The 23,030-nt window shown below is 45.6% G+C and overlaps 1 protein-coding gene across 4 annotated transcripts; it reads right to left on the reverse strand.

Annotated features, from left to right (window-relative positions):
* Positions 1 to 3,503: 3,503 nt before the first annotated feature.
* On the reverse strand, positions 3,504 to 22,348 carry LOC117429813 (A-kinase anchor protein 1, mitochondrial-like). 4 transcript variants are annotated; one of them, XM_059000903.1, is made up of 11 exons: positions 22,126 to 22,348; positions 12,752 to 14,730; positions 11,153 to 11,289; positions 9,110 to 9,236; positions 8,657 to 8,784; positions 8,076 to 8,253; positions 7,297 to 7,447; positions 6,769 to 6,836; positions 6,111 to 6,184; positions 5,506 to 5,571; positions 3,504 to 5,364 (listed from the first exon to the last, which is right to left on the reverse strand). In XM_059000903.1, the coding sequence occupies exons 2-11, from the start codon at positions 14,703 to 14,705 to the stop codon at positions 5,302 to 5,304; spliced, it is 2,946 nt and encodes a 981-aa protein (XP_058856886.1). In that variant the 5' UTR covers positions 14,706 to 14,730; positions 22,126 to 22,348; the 3' UTR covers positions 3,504 to 5,301. The 4 variants fall into 4 exon arrangements, with proteins under 4 accessions (XP_058856886.1, XP_058856884.1, XP_058856887.1 ...); XM_059000901.1 differs by having other exon boundaries at positions 12,752 to 14,733; XM_059000904.1 differs by lacking the exon at positions 22,126 to 22,348 and adding an exon at positions 21,666 to 21,902.
* Between the last annotated feature and the right edge of the window lie 682 nt (positions 22,349 to 23,030).

The following is a 23,030-nucleotide window of genomic DNA, read 5'->3' on the forward strand; positions in this document are numbered from 1 at the left end:
GGAGTCCACTGGCTAGCACATGTCTGTCTGCGGAGTGCAAATGGATACATAGATTGATCAGCTCGACTCCTGTGCGTTAATGCGTTTGATTGTTTATCCTGGCAGCTCCTGTGCGATTCTTCCCTCTCTATCTCCTTCTCCCTCTGTCTCTCTCCCCTCTGCTCTCCTGTAACCGGGGCTGGTGACTCAGTGGAGCACATTCAAATCCCGAGGTGAGGCAGGCGGATGCAGGTTATGTCCAGTAAGGAAACTCAGCCTGGATCTGTATCACACTCTTAACCAGATCAGAGCAGCGGCCTTGGTGGTATCCTGAGAGTCAGCAGAGAAAATGATTCCCTTTATGACTGATCTTACCCTACAGCCAACAGACAATCTTCAGAGAGAGGGAGAGAGATGTGTGTGTGTGTGTGTGTGGCAGCAGACATGGCCACATTCTGTTTTGTTCTCGAAAATAATTGCCTCCAAACTCCCCCCCCCCCCGGAGATGGCAGGTGTATAAAGAAGAGTTCATGATCGTGGATGTCCAGGGGAGGCATGGTGTCTGAAGCTAATCAAGTCAGCTGACCTGAAACACCGGCAGGTCAGTATCTGGAGGGCTGGAATGGTGAAAGAAATAGATCCAGCCTCTCAGAGTGCAGGCAGACCTGCCTTGGTTTGGAAACCGTTAGTTTCATTAGCTTGTGTCTGATTGCAAGTGTCAGGAGCCGAGACATCTCCCCTTAAACGAAAAACAAAACAAAACAAAACAAGCTAACTCTAGCCCTTGATATGAGGGGGCGGGACTAACACATATACCGCATCTGTTACGTGTTTATAAACGGGCTGCCCTTCTCCTAGGATGTCTTGTATTATACAATGAAAGCTCCCTATGTTTCCCTGCCAGGACTGGCAAGGACGCGGCTCATTAGGAGTTCAAATGGAAGGTGCTTCCTTGTCCGTAAGACCGAACGAATTACTGAGCTTTTATCTCGAATGCTGAATTGGAAAACTGTCCGCTCCTGGTGACGCTGCTCTTAGGTGTTGATGGTGTCTGTGGCTGACACAGCCTGGTTAGCAGACTCTGTTCTTGCGTCTGAAAATCGATTTTTAACAATCGATCGACGGCTTTGAGAGTCCTCGCAACTACCCCGCGCTGAACTTTTCAGTTGTGCAGTTTATATATATATATATATATATATATATATATATATATATATATATATATATATATATATTATTTGTAACAGCGACTTCTTCAAACGCAACACTGCGATGTATGCACGGTGCTGTACCATGAGACCACGGGTTACCTAACCACGTTGTTGATCCTTTGAGATCTGAACCAGACGACCACTGATGAGCCGAACGGCCTCTTCTCGTTCGTAAATCTTCGTTATGTTCCCAATCCATGTATGGTAAAGCACGGTAAGGAACAGCGAATTAGCATGACTGGTACACATGCGAAGCAGACTGTGCAAATATAGCAATCTATTTTCCGTCAAGAAAACGCTTTGTCGTTTGGGAAACCGAGATGCAAATGCTGACAAAGAAGGAAATGACCCCGTATTACTCTTTCATGAGGGTTCCCTTCGATGTCTCCTGACAGCCGCACTGGAATATGTAAACACTGCTGGAAAAACTTCTATTGCAGCTCCGATGAGACGAACACGCTGCTATTCATGGAGCTCCACGCGTGCACTTAAAAACACAGGCACTTTAACTAAGAGCGCGGGACAAAGACCCAGCCGCTCCTCGGCAGAAACTTTGTCTTTGCAGCTGACTCCCTGTAAACTAGTATTGTAATAAACTCCCGGCAAATTCGCGGTGTCACGTTCTGCAGTGATACTGTAGCGTGAATCCCCTTTTAATGCACTCTCGCTCCCCTACGCCTCAGCTAGCTCTCTCCCAAAAGATCCATTTGCATGAGTTCTTCAATGGAGCAGCTTCATTTGCATTTACCATGCAGTGTGTCGTTTTAATGTTTTGTTTGAATTTATTTGGTCTGTGGCTGCAACGGATGAACCCCTCTCGCTATGCATTATTAAATGCAACAATAAACTGATAAGCATTGTTATGAAACGACAAACTAATATTACTTTATAATTGTAATGTTGATGTTAAGACATTGATGCTGCCTTCAGCGATCAGCTGTTTGCTCACAGAGCTGGAATTGTGCGGGACACACAAAGCAAGCAGGCTAATGCAGCCTTAGCCGTGGGTGACATCTAGCGGCTTCTTACAGTAACTGCGTCAAAGGGGCTGATACAGCGCTGGGACGAATACATTTTCCTGATGTGCGCTTTAGACATATACAGACACTCTGGACTGTTTGAAAGTTAGTAATCTAGCATGGAAATTACACCGTACGTTAAAGTGAAGAGTAACAACGACCAAGTAGGCATTGTGTCCTTCTTTATCTATCTTGTATTTCACCATTAGCACAGTATTGTGGCTCAACAAAGCTCACAGAGCCCTCTAGTGGCGTTACGAGGTAACATCATCCAACCTCCTTCGAATCTTTAGTACCCTTGTTTTTAAGAAAAGTTATCAAAGCCATCATTTTTAATAGTTGCTTTTTTTATTATTATTTTATATATCTGTACAACCAGGAAGTTTTATTACAATTCAAACCATACATGAGTTTAAAAAAAAAAGAAAGCAGCAGCTCTGGGTACATTTTATTATTTAATTTTCATTTAAAATACGGATGAAATTCAGTTATTTTATTTACCTATCAGATGCAAGTGAAACACGTCAAACCGTTCCTACCTACAGAGTACATGGGCTGGATTTTAAAAAACAAAACAAAAAAAAAAAGTCAGTCCCTTGTTTGTTTACTCCCCCAAAAATGTTTTACAAAAATTAGTTAAATATATTATATTTACACAGATAGATCTGCACAGGGTTGTAGTTGGCAATTAGGCTTGACAGGGATTAAATGAGAATAATAATTTAAAAAAACACACAAATGTACAGTAGATTTGTATATCAAGATGAGTAAAAAGGGACAGCGAGGAGTTTAAATGATTATAATAAGCAGAAAGGCAAGAAAAAAAAAGGCCAGATATATAAAAACATTTTCATTTGTAATACGTGTATTGCAGCATCAGCTTTGTCCTGTGCACTGCTGCAAGTTTAATATATTTATAGAGAAACACACACACACAGAATAAACCTTTGATCTCCTTTAAACGGAACACGTTCCATTGTTACACGCGTGAGTTCTAACGTTTCCTGGCAACCCACTGGCCTGCTCACAGAACCGGAATTCCCTTCTGTAACAGAGCAGGACCTTGCTTGGACCGACTTGACTTTCAGCCCCAGGTGAGCTTGGTAAACAAATTGATGGGCTTGGAAAGGGTTGGGTGAATTGTAAAGAGCTAGCAAGGAAAAGGGTTACTGTATACACAAGTCAGAGTTTCTCTGTGTAAAGCATGAAACACACCCCACAGAAACCCAACGTACAGAGAGATAGAGGCCCCGGACAGCTCTAGCACAAAACTGAAGAGATACGAATGACAAGCTGCAGTGTGTCCACAGTGCACAGGTACAGTATTTATTAATTTACAAACAGTCATAAAAACAAGAAAAAAGGTACATTTCAGAGCAAACCGTTTTTACCACATTGATATTACATGAGAACCCAGAAGACTTCTGCACACAGACCCGGGTTATCTTTCAGCCAAGACCTAGTTTTTATTAATTTCGACTGTGGCTTTGTGCATCAAACCACAAAAGCCGCTCTCAAACCCCCAATGCTGTTTGCCAAGACAACCGCTGAGCAGTTTCAAATCTTACTGCAGGACCCCAGCATCTCTATGGGCAGCTACTGCTGCACAATGTGGACAGTTCTGCAGGTGTTAGTTACTTGAGGGTCAGAAAAAACAAAAACACAAAAAAATAAAAAGTACCCTGAAGACACTTCCCTGAAACACACTGTACAGCTATTCAACAGCTGAGTTTGCATCATAAGTCAGTATTTTATTACTACAATAGTGTAGACTTAGCTTCAGAAACAAACAGCATCACCCTAATAAAACAGGACGGTCAACACAACAGTATGTGTTGATAGTCTCTCTACCCATAGTGTTTTTATTTCCAAATTGCATACTGTAGTGTTGCACAACTGCCTGCTCTGGTGCCTGCTCCAGTGACCAAGCAGAGCACTTGATGGGACCCAGCTGCATCCTTGAGAGTCTTTGTGATGCCAACTGTCTGACCCAGAATCAAGACATCAAGCAGCCGTATTAGGAGGGCTCGTTAAACTGATCATGCGCGCACTGAACGTATCGGAAACTCTCCCAATCTCTCACACTTGCATTAGCTGCAGTTCAGAAGGACAAGCAAACCCTGATGAAAAGTACACTGGTTGGACTTATCCGAGACAACCGGTCAGAGCTGAAGTGACCGGCTGCTCTAAACGTACCAGAGCAGACGTTTTCTATTTGAAAAGGCCACAGTTTAACAACAAAACAAAAAAAAGAAAAGACAAAACAAAACACCCTCGAGACCGGGCCAGGTCAGACAAGCTGCCAAAAATACAACATGTTCTCAAACAGCCGCCTTTCTTGCATGATATTGAGCAGAACACACCGGCTAGAGACAAGCTCAGTTTTTGTCGCCTGTGCAGCTACGACTGAATGGATTACTTAAATGCATGTCTCCCAAAACACAGAATGATCCACAAGTTAACCCAAAAAGCAAGACATGTAGATTGTGTTTTTTTTTGTTTTTTTTTTTACAGGTTTGTACATTGTTATATTATAAAAAGAAAAAAAAAAAGAAATCCAAACCCGAGTGAAGTGTCTTTGGGAATGCAGTTCCCAGATCTCCCCCATGCCATGATGCCCACGGACATGCGTTCGTACAGAACGCCCCCTGAAGGCAAACTCCTTAACGGACAAGGGCCTGCTCAATCTTGATTTTATTTATTTATTTTACACAAGAGTAATAGAAGTGCTTATCCTGGGCTTGATGCAAAGTGGTGATATTCACCAAACCCACCCACCCGCTACCCCACATGATGTATTGTGTCTGCAGAGCCTGCATACAAACTCTCAAAGGAATCAAATAGGGCTGTATGCAGAATACAATGCAAGAGGAAAAACGAAAAAAACAAAACAAAAAAAACCCCACACTTCTCAAAAAAGTACCACATATAAATATTTATATAGAAATGGACATCTTCTTATATTCCCCAAGGACAGTTCATTTATGACTTTGTTAGATCCGTCTTTACTGCCAAGCCTAACCCCAGTGTGCAGTGCAAAAAGAGAATGGTGTTGGGAGTGGGTGGGGGGTGGGGAGGGGTCCCAGGACTGGTTAGAAGCTGTCGACCCACGAGCCAAACCCTCTCTCCACAAGAACCCGGTTTACAGACACCAGCTGAAAAAAAAAAAAAAAAAAATTTAACTTCAGGGTTTTCGAAACAATTTTCATTTATTAAATATATTTCTGCAAATCAGTCAGTCACACACAGACAGAGACACAGACAGACAAACACACACTGTAACAAACTTGACTTGCCTCGTCTCCAGCCATATTCCACAGCTGTATTAAAGGCAGGCCACTGTTGCTGTCGTAGTTTGTAACCTGCGCAGGAAAACAGAATCAATGCACCTTGCTTTGCAGTCACTGAACGAATGCACTGTGAACGTTGGTCACACAACAGAACTATACTGTGTGTGTGCTGGATCTACAACACCATAAAAAATAAATAAATCCTAGAGTAGAGATGCAAAGCAAAGAGAGTGCATGCATGTAATCATCTTGATGGAAAGAGGGGTATGGATGCATTCAAACCTTAACCATTCAAACCTGGAGATAGGGAGGACCCAACAATCAGGGCAAGACTGTCCAGCAAAGAATCTCTGAGCCAAGCAGCTAAACCCAGAGATCATTCGGGACAGCCGGATCAAACAGGGGTTCAAGAAACGCAGCCAAGCAAACCATCAACCTGGAGACGACTGAACTCACAGGCTCATCAAACCCCTTTACACATTACAGAACTTGCTAAAATAAAACGAGGCCATCAAATTGCAACAAAACCATAGTACGTTTTTGGAAGGAGGATCTGCAGCAGTTCAGCGCGGGGAGGAGGAGTCCATGTTAAATATACCAGCTGCGTTTACCTGCGCAAGGAGAGCGGCTCCACGGGTCATCTCTTCAAGGGCAGAGTCAGCTTCGCTGGGAAACCGGTCCGCGCCTTAAAACAAAAAAATATAGACTTTACATTTAAGGCATAAAGTGAAAAAATAACATTGTATCCGACTACAGCTATGGACAAAACGTTCTGCATCGCCTATAATTTTAGGATTAAGACAGTATTCTACATATAATGAAGTACATGACGCTCCTGGGAGAGCCTGCCTGCTGTGTGGGATTGCCAGGTGTGGAATCTAAATCAGCAGGTAGGTGTGTTCCAGCGGGGAGTCGGGTATAAAATGATTCCATTTATTTATTTATCCAAAAAACAGCCAATTTGGCTAAAAGAAGCTCAAATTTGCCCGTGTGTATAATTGTGTGAATAGTAATTGTTACAACTTTGTATAATGGTATTTAAAACAGGATTCATTTCTCTGACTTCTTACACATCAGCCCCTACTCTTTGAAATGTCATGAATTACACGTGAAAACTACAAAGCAGTATGTAATTCAGTATATTAACGTAACATTAATTACAGGGACACGAGACAGCTCCTGTTGAATCACTGCTGAAATGATGGTGGATTAATGTCTCAGATTCGACACTTCTAGTTGTTCATCCTTCAGACAGAAGCAAGCAGTTACCTGGAAGGGGCACCACGTTATCCAACAGGACTTCGGCTCCTTGGAACGGTAGTGTTACAAAATCAGATCTATTGGGGAGTGGGGAGAGAATAGAAAATGATAAATGCAAAAATTAAAACAGCAATCGTTTAAAATGAGCAGCTCGTAACGTGCACCAGTGCTGGGATGAAACGATGCACCATAAACACCCTCTGCAAGCGACACAGCAAGAAATCATCAAGGAGATGATCATTTCATAGAGACCCGGCGACCAAGAGAGGCAATTTCACAGGCAGCCTGCAGGGAACGCCTGATGTTTAAATCTGAGGACACTGCGGCACAGCGTGGGGTCAACACTGGAAGACTGGTTTTGAAATGGGCTCCAGGTCACAAGTGCAAAGAGTTTGAAGGTTTTTAAGAGATGGCTGGCCAATCAACGTCACGACAAACCCCAGAGGAAGTCGATAAATTCGCTACGTTAACTGCTCTGGATGGATCGTCCTGGAAGATCAGGGTTGTCATTATCTGTCAGCTGAATGCCCGTCTTACCTGATTTGACGGAGCGCATCGATCTTCACCCTTTCGTAGCCCCCGTAGTCCACGTATCTGATCTCCACCTCGCTGGAGTCTTTGTAAAAGTTAATAACCTGAGCTCGCCACCAGGCTCCTTCGACGGCAGGCGCAGCACAGATCACTCCGACTGGTACCAGGGGGAACAAAACACCGATTGGCTGAGAAGGGGGCTTCAGGATGCATAACAGTCGATAACCTTCCCAGTATGTTATTGAGTATGAAAAGTCATGCAGTGGAGGTGTTGCAAACAGGATATGATTGGATTTAGAGAGCTCAGCCGCTCTCGTTCACCCCATCCCCACAGCAACAGAGGTGCTGGAGGAGGGGATGAGGGACAGAGGCAGCCTGTCTGGAGACCCTGGGGGCAGGGGGTGTGGGTGTGGGGTCAGGAGCACGTATGTCCCGGAGCAGCCGAGGGGAAACCCCACATTCTAGCACCCACTCCCCCAAAGGAGAAACTGCAAGCACAGGGCAGCCGGGGAGAAAAACGACTCATTATTCACACCCTGCAATTCTCTTAAAGCCTCTATTGTAAGAATGCAGACTGCCCCCCCCCCCCAGTTTTATAATTTGCCAAACTGATCTCTAATCCGGGCCGTTGGGTCGCCACCATTCTCTAGCATCAGCAGTACTCTAAATAAGAGACGCCATGAATTATAAAAATTCAAACAGAAGCGGTTAGTTTAGTGAAAGGCTTTTGCTTCGTGGGTCACTGCACTGTGCTGGAGAGGCAGGCAGTCTCCGCATTGCTTTACCTTCGACCGGCGAGGGCAGAGTGGGCACGCCGGGCCGCGAGTAGCACAGTAACATCTGCTGGTCGAGGCTGCGCAGGGCGTGGTACGTGGGGTGCGTGCTCTGCTGCACGAACATGTGACCCGCCGTCACGATATTCACCACGACCACCTCCACGGTGACTCCGTCCGGGAGCAGGAGCTACGAGAGCGAGAGAGCGAGTTCAGAAGAGACACACAGCATGCTACACTGTTACACGAGAAGCAGATCCTCTGTCATTCTCTCTCTGTTACATCAGAACACAGTCCCAATACAGTCTGAATAAGCAAGGTTCTCACTCACAGCACAGGACTGCTTCCATTTGAAGACTTGAAGCAGAATTAGTAGTACATAAAACTAACCTTTTTTTTATATAAAAAATAAATTTAAGAAAGAATCCTACGCAGTTAAAAAAAAAAAAAAAAAACCCAGGTCTGAGTTTCCGTCGAGACAATTGTCTCCAAAGACCTTTCCAGAAAATTTTTGTTAACACTACATTTCACCTAGAACCAGGAACACAGCGTCCCGCAAGCCGCAGCGCTCCAACATGCACCCGTCCTCTTACCCAGGAAGTCATCGGCAGAGACGGCAGTGTGAGGGGGAGAGGCGGAGGGGCGTAGAGGTTCGTGAGGTCCAGTTCTTTAAACTTCTTCCCTATGAGCCCCAGTGCTTTATCCACCTGCGGCTGTGACCCTGCCCAGCGAAGGGGGAGGGGACAAAAAGCACAAAGACAGGTTTTATTAATATTGTAGATCTCGCACTTAGAACCCCAAATTCCACAAACCCTTTAAACCACAACAGGTTAATATAAACACACACAGCAGCTTTTCAAATTCCGATTCAATGACTTGCGTTTAAGTGTTCGGCGGCTGCCTCTACTCAAGTGGAGTGTACTTTCTCTTGCACTTTGTATGACAGACACGCCAAAGAGTGTGCGAGAAAAACGCACCCTGAATAGAGAGGTAGCCACCGAAACGCATCAGAAACACGCGCGACATGAAGACAAGGCATGACTCACCCTCTATGTGACAGATCTGAAACTCCTGTGTGTAAGGCAGTGTTGAAATGTAGATCTTGGCACCAGAGTTTTGCTTCAGGAAGCTCACATACCTTCCCTGTTTCCCAATTAATCGCCCGACAAGATGCTGCAAAACATTTTAAAAACGTTAGTCAAGGACAGCTGCTTCTGAAACAAGGCAGGCAGTGTTAAGAATAAGAACGCACTCAGGATTCTGTTCATTCGGCTGTTCTGAGGATTATCTTCTGCACATCTTCTTACAACCTGGGCCTAGAGTTCCACATTTATTTTATGAATTATGGATGGGGCACAGTGACGCACAAGCACGAAAACTGTCCCGATTAACATTTCAGCCGTCTGAGACAATGGCAAGGTTTCCTTACACACGTCTCACCCTGCTCCCAGAGTAAGAAAACTGTCCTGATTAACATTTGAGCCGTCTGGGACAATGGCAGGGTTTCCTTACACACGTCTCATCCTGCTCCGAGTCATGTGTCAGCGTTAACCTTGGGGTGGAATCCACACACAGAGAACCGAACAGCGAGTAGTCGAAGAACAGGAGAAAAAGCCATTCTGACCAATCAGTCACAAAGATGTTTAAGGAACCCGTGTAAGAAACTGGAAGGTATATTTTTCAAAGAGAACCCTGTGTTCAATGAACCAACCGGACAGTGCTTTAGAGACACGCATTGCATTACTAAGAAGGTGTTGCTCTTTTTAATCTAATCCTTTAAAAGACTGTTAAAACTCAAAAGCAAGATGGAAAGTCCCACCCTGTTTCCAGTTAAACCTGAGGTCTAGGAGAGAGCTCTTTAAAGTCTTCCCATTGTTATATACAGGTTGAGCTACCGAGGAGTAAATTGCTAACTATTAACCCTTTGCGGTCCATTGTCGGACCAGGTCTGACATTGCAATTATTCCTATCAGTCCATTGTCAGACCCTGTCCGACATCAAAAAAACGCAAAAAATGGGTTTCTAGTCGTACCTCATGAATCTCATGAATAGTCGTACATGCCCCTGGCATTACATAGGGGCGGTCATAAGGAAACAAGCTGAATGGTACTGAATCAGCGCACAGAGACTATCAGGGACATTTGCAGAGCTTTTTTGAGATGTTATAGTAATAAAATAATGACTTGGATCGCATTATTGAGGAGTTTGGTGATAAAACGAGTGATCAGGAGATGATCGATCGGTATGTACGACTATTATTTATTTCTTAGCATATGTGAAAGCGATAGCAAACGAAAGGGTGGGGCGGGGCTGGAGATGCCTAGTGAGTGCTTTGTTGATATGCAGGGCCTTTTAAACCCATTTGACTGTGGAAAAAAAAAATTTTTAGACGCGCTGTTTAAAAGTAACTGCACGTGTGAAAATAAATTCGACCCGACGCGCACTTAATAAATGGACTGCAAAGGGTTAAAACACGCAATAGTGCCAAACATTGAAATACTCGCAGAAACCAGTAATGACAAATGTTGACTAAAAAAGACACCGAGAAAGACTCCCAGTCGAACCGTTACATCACTACTTTGTTAGTTTCTGTGAGTATTTCTAAATCCATCCCATCATCCTATGTATGTAAAGCCATCATTATTATTATTATTATTTGTTTATTTAGCAGACGCCTTTATCCAAGGCGACTTACAGAGACTAGGGTGTGTGAACTATGCATCAGCTGCAGAGTCACTTACAATTACGTCTCACCCGAAAGACAGAGCACAAGGAGGTTAAGTGACTTGCTCAGAGTCACACAATGAGTCAATGGCTGAGGTGGGATTTGAACCGGGGACCTTCTGGTTACAAGCCCTTTTCTTTAACCACTGGACCACACAGCCTCGTATTACTGGCATGTTTCTACTGTAGGGAGGGAAAGACGACTCCCATTGCATAGCAGTCTGATCCGCAGTGAATCCCTGGGGTAGCTGGACTAGCCCGTTCCCTTTACACACTGGGGCTCTAATGAAGCTCTTAGTAAAACCTGGAATGGATCCTCTGCACCGGGAGTCTTCTTTTCATCCCTGTGCTGCACGCTGCCTTACCTTTGGCACCTCAATCTCCCAGATGGTGAGCTCGGATTTGAGCAGCTGCAGCGACGGCTGGCTGTTGGTTCGAGGGGTCTCTCCGACCCCCAGCGTACACCCGCTGTCTACAGAGTCCATGCTGTTCACATCAGAACCTGCAGCACAAATACAGCGTCTCAGAAAACACAGAGACACGAGATAGTGCTGGCCTGCGTACTGTCAGTGAAGCACAGTCCTCCACAGCATCTCAGAACACACACACATTCACATGCGAGCACACTGCTACACGAGGTAGTGCTAGTCTCCATACTGTCAGGGAAGCACAGTACCCCACTTTCCTATCACCACCACTCGCAGGCAGGCTAAGTCAGTAACAATTAGACACACTTATTGAAAGTTCTCTAGAAGCAGGAAGCTATTCAGAGTAGGTGAGCGTTTTAGCAGCCACATCTGTAGCAGTATTACAAAAAACTTGGTAAACTTTTGACAGATTTCTAGTCTTAAAAAAAGCCAAAGCATTAAGCGCTTTAGAGGAGTGTTTGCCTTGTCACGTCATGTCTGAGCAGCATCACACGCTGTTTGGGAAAGGGAGCAGCTGAAAGAACTGGCTGAGGTTTGAGCCTGTAAATCATCAACAAGCATTAACCTTCCGAGCTGCACCGAACACGCATGCAATCGGCACCATCGCAACGCTTACACACAGTGCTGCGTGACACCACTGGAGAATGCAGTCTCACTGGACCGGAGGGAGCAAGGCCATTATATATAACTACATAAATCAATCACACGCAGTACTAGTCAGCATTCTCAGCTGTCAAATAGACGATCATTTTTTTTCTTCTCTCAAATACTGTGAAATTTTGGCACAGATTCTCTCCCCCACCCATCCATTTATTATTTCTCATCTGTAAGTTTTTTGCATACACAATTATTCAGTTCACTTACGTGTGTGTGTTGGCTGTGAATGCCAACAAGTAATATGTGCAGGCAAAAAAAAATGTTAAATCCGAAACGACACCCAAACAAGGATCTGTCATTTAACTGTGCGGTAGAACTGACACTCCTGAGAGTCTTTGGCACGCAGTATGAGACTGCACTGCCCATCACACGGGTACATTTAAAACAGGAATTGCATTTGTTTTAAACAACCACTTAAACAAGATATCTGTAAAGCCTGCCGTATTACCCATGCATATTACACAGGGCAGTGCATTAACCCTAGGCCCTCTATGTTCTAACAAATACAAGAGGAGTCGTTCACACGAGAGATCCTACAGTAAATTAACAAAACTGGCCCTACGTGGAGCGACAACAGTGCAGACAACGTTCCTGAAGCTTTGAGAACGTGAGTAGTGATGACATCGCAGTACTGTACATTGCATGCACGGACACTCCAATCAACACAATGGTCTTCTACAGTGTTCAGAAATTAGAGTAAAGATATCAACATGGTTTGAATAACCCCATGCAATGCAGGCACCCACACATGCACAGCTGTGTCCACACGTCAGGAGTTATTTATCCTGATAGCTAGCAGTAAACCGAGTCATGGTACAAAAAACGACAATCCTACAGAGTGACCTCGAGCAGCAGGGACAGCTCAATATAGTGACTTGCCTCCAGAATGATCTGCTTCCGGGTCAGTTGCCCAGCGGCTCTCGTTCCTCAAGCTGGCAGCGCTGCCGTTGAGTCCCCCATTCCCACACTCCGTACTCTCCGTTCCCGGAGCCACTTCTGGGGCGGACTCTCCCGACCCAGACACTCCCTCGATCGTCGAGACGCCCAGCACGTCCGCCTTGCGCTCGGGCAGCGTGCAGGACAGCCCCGTGCTCTGCAGCAGGTCCTCGCTGCTGACGCCGTCCTCAGACTGGCAAGTGCTGCACCCAGAATCCTCTGCTCCCGCAACAGCCTCCGCCACGTGACCCACGAGGACCTCTGTGAGGCTGTGCGCCGCCTCCAGCGATACGCTCTGCTCGCTCGCTTTTCTGCATCCACTCTCCTGCCTCTTCTCCCACGTGGTCGGCAGACATCCGTTCAACACCAGGCAGGTCTGCACTTGGACTTCGGCCGTGTGTTGCTTCTCCGCAGCGTTCGCTTTGGCTTGGCCGTCTCCGGCGCCTTTCGCCTGGGTTGCCGCCATCGTCGCGCTGGTCTGAACCATCGCCTTCTTTGACGTCTCTCTGCTTTCCGTCTTCTCTTGGTCTCGTACCGCACATGCTCTCCCATTTGAGAGGCTGCTGCCATTTCCTCTGTGTTCCGCTGCCACATTTCCTCTCTGCTCCACAGTTACTTTTTCTCCTTCATACTGACTGACGTTAAGCACCTCCTGCTTCGCTGCCATTATGACCTCCGAAATTAAACCGGCAGCCAGACTCTCGATTTCTTCCAAGTTTCCCGCTACGCCTTCCGGCAGGCCGTTCTCCAGCGGTTTCCCTATCCTGTGATTGGAGGGCTCCTCCTGTGGGGGTGGGGGTGTTAGTGCAGGTGTAGCTGTGAGGCGGCGGGAGGAGGAGGGTGTTTCTGAGCAGAGGGGCTCCCGACTGCCTGATTTCATTGTGCAGTTTTCTGCTGCTGCTGCTTCTGTTGCTGTAGCTGCTGTAGCTGCTGTAGACGTTTCAACTTTGGAGAGACGGCGGCTGTGGCAGCTTTCTTTTGCTTTTCCAGCTGCTTCTTGTTTCTTCTCCGTAAAAGGCACTGAGATTTTGTCCGCCGCTACTTCTCCTTCTGGCTCTGGCCTTACCGCTTCAGTTAGCCGGGCGTCAGAGGAGACTGCCTTGGTTTCTAGAACGTCAAATGTTGTCGCCGATACCACCAAATGCATCACCTCCTCAATTTCCTTCGGTTTCTTTTCACTGGCCTCCACTGAGAAGATCACGTTAGCCGTGGTGGTGGTGGTGGTGGCAGCGGCGGCAGGCACCACTATAGACTCATCCAACAGCGGAGCGTCAGAACATTGCAGCGCCTCAGTCAAGCTGAACGCTTCTGCAGCTCCCACTGGTCTCAGCGACGCGGCTGCGTCCTCCTCAGTATTCGGTGGATGGAGGACGGAAGGCTCTTCTGCACATGATGTCACAATGCACTCCTCTTTGGAAGTCAGCATCTCCGCCAGCGCTAATTCTGGAGCTGCGGTGTCAAGTTCAGCAAGCGAGCTGCTGCAGGTTGTGGTTGCGTCCGTTCTTCCGAGCGTTTCTATTGGCAAGGTCTGAGCCAGCCTTTCCATGGCGGCCGCAGACCCTGGTATGTGAATTTCTACTACTTCTTGTTCAGCTACTTTTTCTCCTTGTTTTTCTTTGTCCTGTTTTAGTTTTCTTCTTTCGAAGTCTGTGTTGGCTTCAGCAGCAGCAGCCGTCGGAGTTAAGTTTCTTTCCTCTAGGATTCTGTTGCTGTCTTCAGCGGAAGCTGTCGCTCCGGTCGCGACGGCGCTCTGCTCCTGCAGCGCAATGCTGACCCCATCCTTCGTGTCGTGACTGCTGATTCGCCCTTTCTTGCGAGAGACGTACCACCACCAGCCAATCAGGGCCAGCACGCCAGGCAACGTGTAGGGGATAAGCGATCGAAATCTCAGTGCCATCTGCGCTGCACCCTTGAAGCTTTACCTGCTGGTAAAAAAACCAAAAAGAAAGAAATTAATTCAGGAGCAAAATCACACATCACTAAAGTACCCAGCTCGCTTCCACATAAAAATGACCTAACTCATCCCTACGTATAATACAAAGTGTCTTCACTGGCAAAGAAACTTGCCCCACACACGCAGTCCTGCTTTTTCAAAATGATCTTTCACATTCGCTATGAAATCCTTCAGTAGCCACCTTTCTGTGAACTCAATCCTGCTCCAGTATGGTTGCCATGTAGTTTGAGGGCATGCAATATTAACAAGGGTTACTGACTAATGCCTGCACTTGGCTTGCATCTTAAAAACACAATCTGAAGAGTTTAGAAAGCATTCGAGAGAGTATTTAACACTATTTACTAAAGTATTTAACAATAGCGTTTCCTGCAAGGAGGCCGAGGTGTTTGAATTAAATTATTTCAACAAGTCAGTGTCCTTTTGTGTCGTGCACAGAATGAAGATAGTGTTTTTTTTAATTTTTTTAAACAATTCACTGCTGCTCTACTGTGTAACTGAAACCTCTGTAGCAGCGCGACTACAAAAACGCAATAACAGCTGGTCTTGTTCCCGTTTCATTCCAGCAAAGCATAGGCTTCAATAGAGCAATTGAGAAGAACAGGACGAACAACAACTTGGGAGTCAGGGATTTCCTTTGTAGCAACACCACAGATCACATGCGTGTGAAATCAACACAGATCACACTGACAGCCTAAACGCTGCATTAAAACAGGTTTGCTGTGCAGACACAGAGCCGAGAGACTGCACGGCTCACGGTACAAACCTGCAAGCGTCTCAGAGCACTTTGCAACGGGAGTCTTGTTTTCATTCCTGGTGTACGAGGCACGAGGTTTTGCCTGTGCAATTACAGCTCTTGCACAGCAGCAGTCTACGCTTTTAACACTAGCTGGTTCCAGACTTCCCTGCGCTACACCACTTTATCACCTTCTGTCACAACGTTTCATTAGACTTTTTAGACATTTGAAAAAGTTTGTGGAGTTAGAGAAATTGCCCAGCCCAAAAAATAAATAAAAAAACAAAAACATATGCATTTTAAAATGGATACATACAGATAGGAAATTTTTGGTGGTACATGCAGTGACTGAAGGGGTTATACAAATGATCTACAACACAGTTCATTCCAGTTAGATAAGAGAAATGACACCAGTGCTGGCTCATACAGCACAACACACAGAGGCAGGCCAGGAGAGAGGGAACGGAATCCATGCAGTGATCAAACACCCACACGTACAGCACTCACTAAAAACAGCTTTAGTTCATTGTATGATCTTGCTTCTTATAAAACAATTAAACATATACACACTAAGTGTAATGTTAAATGAGGTCTGTGAACTATCCCGCCAATTATTTGACGTGGGTCATTAACACACTGCAGATTTCAAATAAATTTAAAACAAACCTGCGTGTCCTTTTTCTTTATTTGTATTTCTAACATCTACAGTGGCAGCACCACGTACGGTACAGCAGGGTCACGAAGTTAATGCAGAACTCTAAACAAGCTGCCTGGGACGAATGCCAAACTCTGCTTCGCTTCTCATTGGTCAGGGAACGTGCACAGTCCAAGTTATAAAAGAACGCGACGGCATGCCTTTCCTTAAGCATCAGAACGCACAAACCAGCCACTGGTATGTAAAGACTGGTGACACACAGGACTGTTACAACACAACACCAGCACTAATGCAGAAGACCTGCTTGCTAGCCAGCCAGCCTACTTGATTACAGCACTGCGCAGCTTGCACACTTATTACAAAGACCCATTTCAACAAGCAAGCTGCTACAGCACGAACACTATACAGACTTCGACCCAGAGATCACAGAAACAAAGTCAGACCGCTGGTAACACTCGCTAAAAGAACAGCCTATTTCTCACCGCACGTGTGGTTCATTCGCGTCGGGTTTTACTACAGTACTAACCAGTAGTTTACCCTGGCAAGGACTTTGAAAGCTGGATAGCAAGCATGCCCAGACTGGTGTCCCATTTGCATAACCGTTTCACTTTACTCGAGACGTGGAGACCTGCGTCATGATCACAGCTCTCCTGCCTCTCCTCTCCCAACATAACACTCCCCCCTCTTGCGGCAACAAACTTTCTATACATTGGCACCGTACTGGGGAGAAAAAATGCAGGACCTGGGGGCTTGGATAAAATCAGGCTTGGAAGTGCAGATCATTTCCAGTACCTGGAGAATCTTCTCTTTCAGTTTCTCTCTCGCACCGTTTCTCATTGTCTTTACACAAGGTCTCACTGGAGTGAGAGTCTCTGCGTTGATGACCACGCCTTCTTTATAGTAAAGCATTCTCTACTGTACACACCTCGCAGCACCCACGCAATCTCTCCTGCTTGCACTTTGATCCACGCTGCAACACCCTGCTGCTACCTTTCAAGAAGCCCAAACCCAACCTGACATTTTTTAAACTTCGGGCATATTAATAACCAGAGGGTCCTGCAGAGCTAGATGAAGACTAAGCTTTTCCATTTCGAGTGGCTTTGAGTAACACAACCCAATTAAAAAGGCGATCTTCCAAAAACGCATGTAGACCACTTTAGTTCGACACACAGCCACTTCTCAGGGACAGACGCTCAACTACTCAGCAGTAGTAAGGCCGGGTTTAGCCGTGGCCCAGTAAACCCGTTTCTCAATAACCGCGCCGAGGGCTACCCTGCACAGCAGACACTGGGCTTTAAAAGAAGGGATCAAAACGTAATCTCCCCACCATATCTATTTATGAATCGGGTGGACATGTGGCCAACGCGCTGCCATCTGCAGGGCTCTCACAGGAAGACTCAGTTACTGGTGTCCACTTTCAGAGCGAGTCCCGGCCTGGCTATGAAAAGAAACAGCCTGCCCCAATCAGATGCCTCACTGCCATGGCAGCAATGAGGGAGTTTCAACAGGTAGGGGTTAGCAGAGTTACGCAGATCTACCTCACACTGAAACACCCCCAAAAATAGAACCACCTGCCCGGGTTCCTGCCTCCAGACAGAGGCAAGGTTACCATGTGACTCCACGTACACAAGGACAGGAAAATAAATAAATCAAAGGGACTTCCTTCTCAATAATTGAAATTGCACAACTGCAAATACGCCGGTTTGCAAGCGACTGGAATGAGCCGTCAGTGGTCAAGTCATGTTTGATTGCTACTGTATCCGGAGCTTAAGTAACCACAGTGTGCACAAATCTATTTTCACTATTCGTTTATGGAATGGTTCCTGTATGAACATGCAATCTTGTTGAATTAGAGACAAAACACAACTAAACTGTTCCTAGAAGTCCCTGGTTTGCACCCTTTACAAAACAGGAAACAATAAAAAAGAAATAAAACACACACCACGCACAGGTAACGTTCTTAATTTAAAAAACACACTGTAAATACTTTAATTGCAGAGTAACCAGCATGCATCCTGAGCCTGCCTGCCTGCTTTACACTCTCCCTGAACGAGAGGCTGTCATTTAAACAGTGCAATAAAACAACACCACAGCGACTGTACAGCATGTGGTAGCTGAGGATACAAACGTTTTAGACAGAGATGCAGAACGGATTAAATAACAGACTGCGACTCCAGTAACCCTCCGGCAACAGTTTCTATTACAGTCCGAGATAGTCACTGCGCGAGCAGCGATACCCTACGCAGCCCTGAGCACCTGCTGCACGAACCCGCATTGGACAGACGCGTCACCTTTCAGGGTTACACTCTGCATTCCGCTACCTGACTTCGGAGGAAACACTTGAATACACCTTGCAAAGACATGCATGCGTCTTTCAATTTGGGCAAGGAATAGACTTGGTGCTTTTGCATTGCTTATCTCCAAGACAATTATAAAGGAATATGCCAAGGCTTGGTCTTCAGATCTGTCCGTTGCGAAGCAGCTGGCACCAGTATACCACACACACCTAGGAAAGCAATGCAAAGCATGTCAAGCTACTAAAAAAATAAAAAAAGGATAAACTTGTTTAACTACAATACAGCCTCTACACAACTCCACCCATAAACTGTAAATAAGATAGAGGTGGAAAGCATGACATCTGTTTACAAAACAGCTCCTCTAACAGGAGCACTGCAGCTCCACGCAGAGAACGAACCTGCTCCAAAGATGCTTCTAACAGACTGCTTACTGGGAAGCCAGGTAGGTCACAGCCAGATACAAATGGTTTACATGGTGTTAACTTTGCCCTAAAGGAATGGTTTCAAAGCATGCTGTACACTAGTAGAAGCAATTAAGAGAATGTTACCTGAAGACATCAACTCTGTCCCTGATTGAAGGACATGTATGCATATTTGAGGTTTTACACAAACTTTTTTTTTTTTTTTTTTAAACTTCAATGTGCACCTAATCATAAAGCCGCGTTCACGCGTCGTGCAGCAGGAAGGAGGTTTATTTGCACTGAGCCACCGCCCATTTAACAATGAGTCAGGAAGTACAAACAAGCTGTATTGGGACGATACTGGGCAGAATGCATTTAAGGAATTAACCATCATCAAGGTACAAAAGGGTTAATAGTGAAGCTAGACCCAGAACTTCGTAACAGTACGAGTTACTGCATTTCAAACAGATCCAACAGAGTGAATCGCAGGACCTCCGACACACTACATCTGTGCTGCTGCAGTATACACAGCATCAACCTGGATCACGTTTTGCACCTGAAGGTGAATGTTTTATTAAAGTGAGCAAGTTTAAAATCAGTGTCAGAGAGTCAACGCTCTGGACTTCAGCGTGACGTTGGTCACTAAAGACAAACAGTGCAGGTTGAACCACAAGGCATCCCTTTCTAAAGCCTTGTCAGTTCTGTACTGCTGAATAAACCCTTCAACACTCATCAGAGCATTCTGCCAGCGACTCAGCTTTAGTGTCTACAGCCAATCCAGGCAACGTTTAGATAAGTCAGCATAGTCCATAATTTATAAAAAAAAAAAAAAAAAAAAATCACGTGCTTTCAGCATCCACATCAGTCAGGATTACCTGAGCTTGTAATGTTTTGTACGATTTTGCATTTAAACAAATAATTCACCAACCACGGTTTTCATGTTCTGCAACTACAATTTATGGTTTGAAACAAAGCAAGGTCACTTTAACTCAAAACCTGGGTGTCGATTATGCAGAGATGCTGTAGTGTTGAACGCACCACGTTTCAGGTTAAACAAGGTGATCAGAGTCGACATGTTCACCACATCAGAGCCCTTCAGCACTGAAACTGAGCTAGAGCCCAGCTTTAAAACTGTGTTCTGTTTTTTCCCCTCCCTCAACAGGTGCTCAAAATACTAGGATCTAAAATTCACCAACATGCCAGCTGTTTGAGTACACCCCCCACAAAGACCAAGCTAAACTTTCACAACGCACTGCAGAGCCCCTCAAATCCAAAAGGAGTCTTTCATTAAAATGATTAATTTAATCATTCTCTCTTGTGCATGACGTGTATTTGACCCATACATTTGCGCAGCTTAACTATTAGAAAGCCTAAACTGGAAAGGACACACACAGCATGCTCTGCCACTACAGAAACACAGCACTCCCAGGACCTTGCGCTAACAGACTGCAGTGTTGTGCACAGAATCTAACTAGCAGTTACACAGCGAGTTAGCACGCTCGCTATTCCCTTACAGCGACAGCTTCATTCTGCATACAGATCGATAGGGCAGAAACTTATTTTTAAAACTACAGCACAAGCGATCACTCGTGAAAGCATGTCATATTATTGCAACGTGATAACGCACACTCTCTTTAAAACCCTGTATGTTTAAGGTTTGAAGCTGCATTTTGTCTGGTTGGGGTAAGTATACCTGAAACAGCCAGACCAGGCGACACGTGGGTGATACTTCTAAAATTACAACCGGGCAACGAGCAGCGGTGCGAGACTTCAAAATGCACCACGTCTTGTGTGACCTACAACGATTACTAAAGGTCTCCTTCACATAGCTATAGTCCACCGGGCCTAACTCCTACACCTCACCCAGTCAGCAAACTGGGATTTTCCGTTCCCAGTAAACGCGACATAGCGTTAAGAGTTTTAATAAAGCGAAAACGTTAAATGGTTAACAAAAAAAATAAATTAAAAAACGTCATTATTCTCGCTGCGCGGGCATACGACCTTGGGTGTTGAATAACGCGAGGGTCAATCCATCCCTCAGTAAAGCTCAAAACACCGGCATATAAACTGCTCGGTACCGTCAAAACCAACATAAAAGCTACAAGCTCAGCTGCTTACGGGACGGCTAATTACAAAAGACGGACAAAAACGGCAACACCAAAAGCCTGACTTGTTAAAACGAGACAGCAAACTGCAAAGGCGCTGGTGTTCGGTTTACTCCGGCATGCAAAGTACTGCAGATATTAGCATTCGCTTACAGCAAAATAAACGACTTATTACAACAAAGGGCTCGTATAACTACCGTTGATTCTTTATACCAGTGCATACTACACGTTTTCGGGAGATGTATATATATATATGCGTTTAATATAAAAGATAGCGCCGTTACACACGACACAAGGGATCCAGTCCCGCTACAGACAGTCTACGCAAACTGCAAAAGCACACCGCGAAATCGAGAACATATTTTAAATCTCTCAATTGCATGTCACCAAACATATTTACCAAAATCAGATTCAAGTGCAAGTGGTAAGGAAGAAAAAAAAAAAAAGGACAGACAGCTTGGGCAAGGCGCAAGCTAGGCCGCACCAGCGGTGCACGCATCCCTCCATCACTTCGCTATTATTACTACCACTAGACCTGTAAAAAACAGCTTGGGTAGCACTACTGGGAAAACACGACCTTTCTCGTTAAATCCACCGATATCGAGAATCCGCTGCCCAGGGCCCAGCGAAACGGCTTCAGACGCCACCAAATGTGCGGTACCCGCTCCCAATTCGTATCCATAGAGGCATTGTACGCTAGCTGAATCCTCACCTGTGCTTTCCTTTGTGGTGGTGGTGACTCTGTCTCATGCAAGTTTCACACTGTCACTGCACTAACATAAGAACAGCACTCAAAAAGTTGCGTGATATTATTGCCATTTCAGTCTTGCAAATTCTCAAACCCAACCTCCAGCGTGCTCGTGTTTATATAAAACAATGAAAATAACTAATTCGGCTTTCCTGCCACACGCCACAACAGAGAGACGTACGTGCGCACGCCAGCAGTCGTAGTGGAGTCTGAGTGCACGTATTTTTGAAAGCCAGTTTCGTTTTCCTTGTTCAGTTCCCTGCATGGCTCTACTAATAATGCCAGGCTTTGCCATGCATGTGGAATTACTCGTCCCGGCGCTGCTAGGAACACAGCCCCGCCGCTAAACAACTCCCCCCCGGACTCCAGTACAGCTTGCACGCCTCTAGTGCAGCCATTGCAGCTTGACGTTAATGGTACTTACTATAGTGTTCGCAACTCCACTGTAAAATTGTGCACAATGTTATAATTCAGCTGCACCCCTCACAACCAGAACAGCTCTCACTCCCCACGTGCTGCAGCCCGAACACTGAGACTAAAAACAGATACAACAGCTGATCAAAACTCGCGAGAGCGCCCGGGGCAAGCGGGTGAGTAACGGGGTGACGTCAACGCGCAAGGCTTTCATCGAGCGGAACGGAACGCTGTGAAGACGCACGCCTTCGCTCACCATGTTGGCTCATTACATGCGGTGTAATGCGACGGACGGGGAGCTCTCCGTTTGAGCCACAATGGCGTTAGTTTCCGGCAGAAGAATCCATGCTGTCGCGTTGCTGAGAGCGCTTGAAGTGTTTATCTTCTTTGACACAGAGATAGGGACCGTTCCACCCCAAATCTTTGTTACAGACCCTGACTGTACTAAATTATTAGAGAGAGGGGCAGGGAGGGATCTTTCCAAATATGGGGAACTCAGACCTGAACTGTCAAACTGCACACAATCATATACACATATTTCATTGCGCAGAGGTCAATAAGGACAAATGCCTTACCATCCTGCTCACTATTTGCTATGTCTGTCACATTTGGTGCAGAACAGCAGGCTTTGGACTCTTGACCGGAGGGTTGTGGGTTCAATCCCAGATGGGGGACACTGCTGCTGTACCCTTGAGCAAGGTACTTTACCTAGATTGCTCCAGTAAAAACCCAACTGTATAAATGGGTAACTGTATGTAAAAAAGAATGTGTAAAAAATAATGTGATATCTTGCAACAATTGTAAGTCACCCTGGATAAGGGCGTCTGCTAAGAAATAAATAAATACACAGCAGAACTGAAATCCACATGTCTGTCCCATGGTTTGATTAACTTAATGACACTACACTGGGAAGAG

This window comes from Acipenser ruthenus, chromosome 26 (genome assembly GCF_902713425.1).
Source record: "Acipenser ruthenus chromosome 26, fAciRut3.2 maternal haplotype, whole genome shotgun sequence".
Taxonomy (NCBI): Eukaryota; Metazoa; Chordata; class Actinopteri; order Acipenseriformes; family Acipenseridae; genus Acipenser; species Acipenser ruthenus.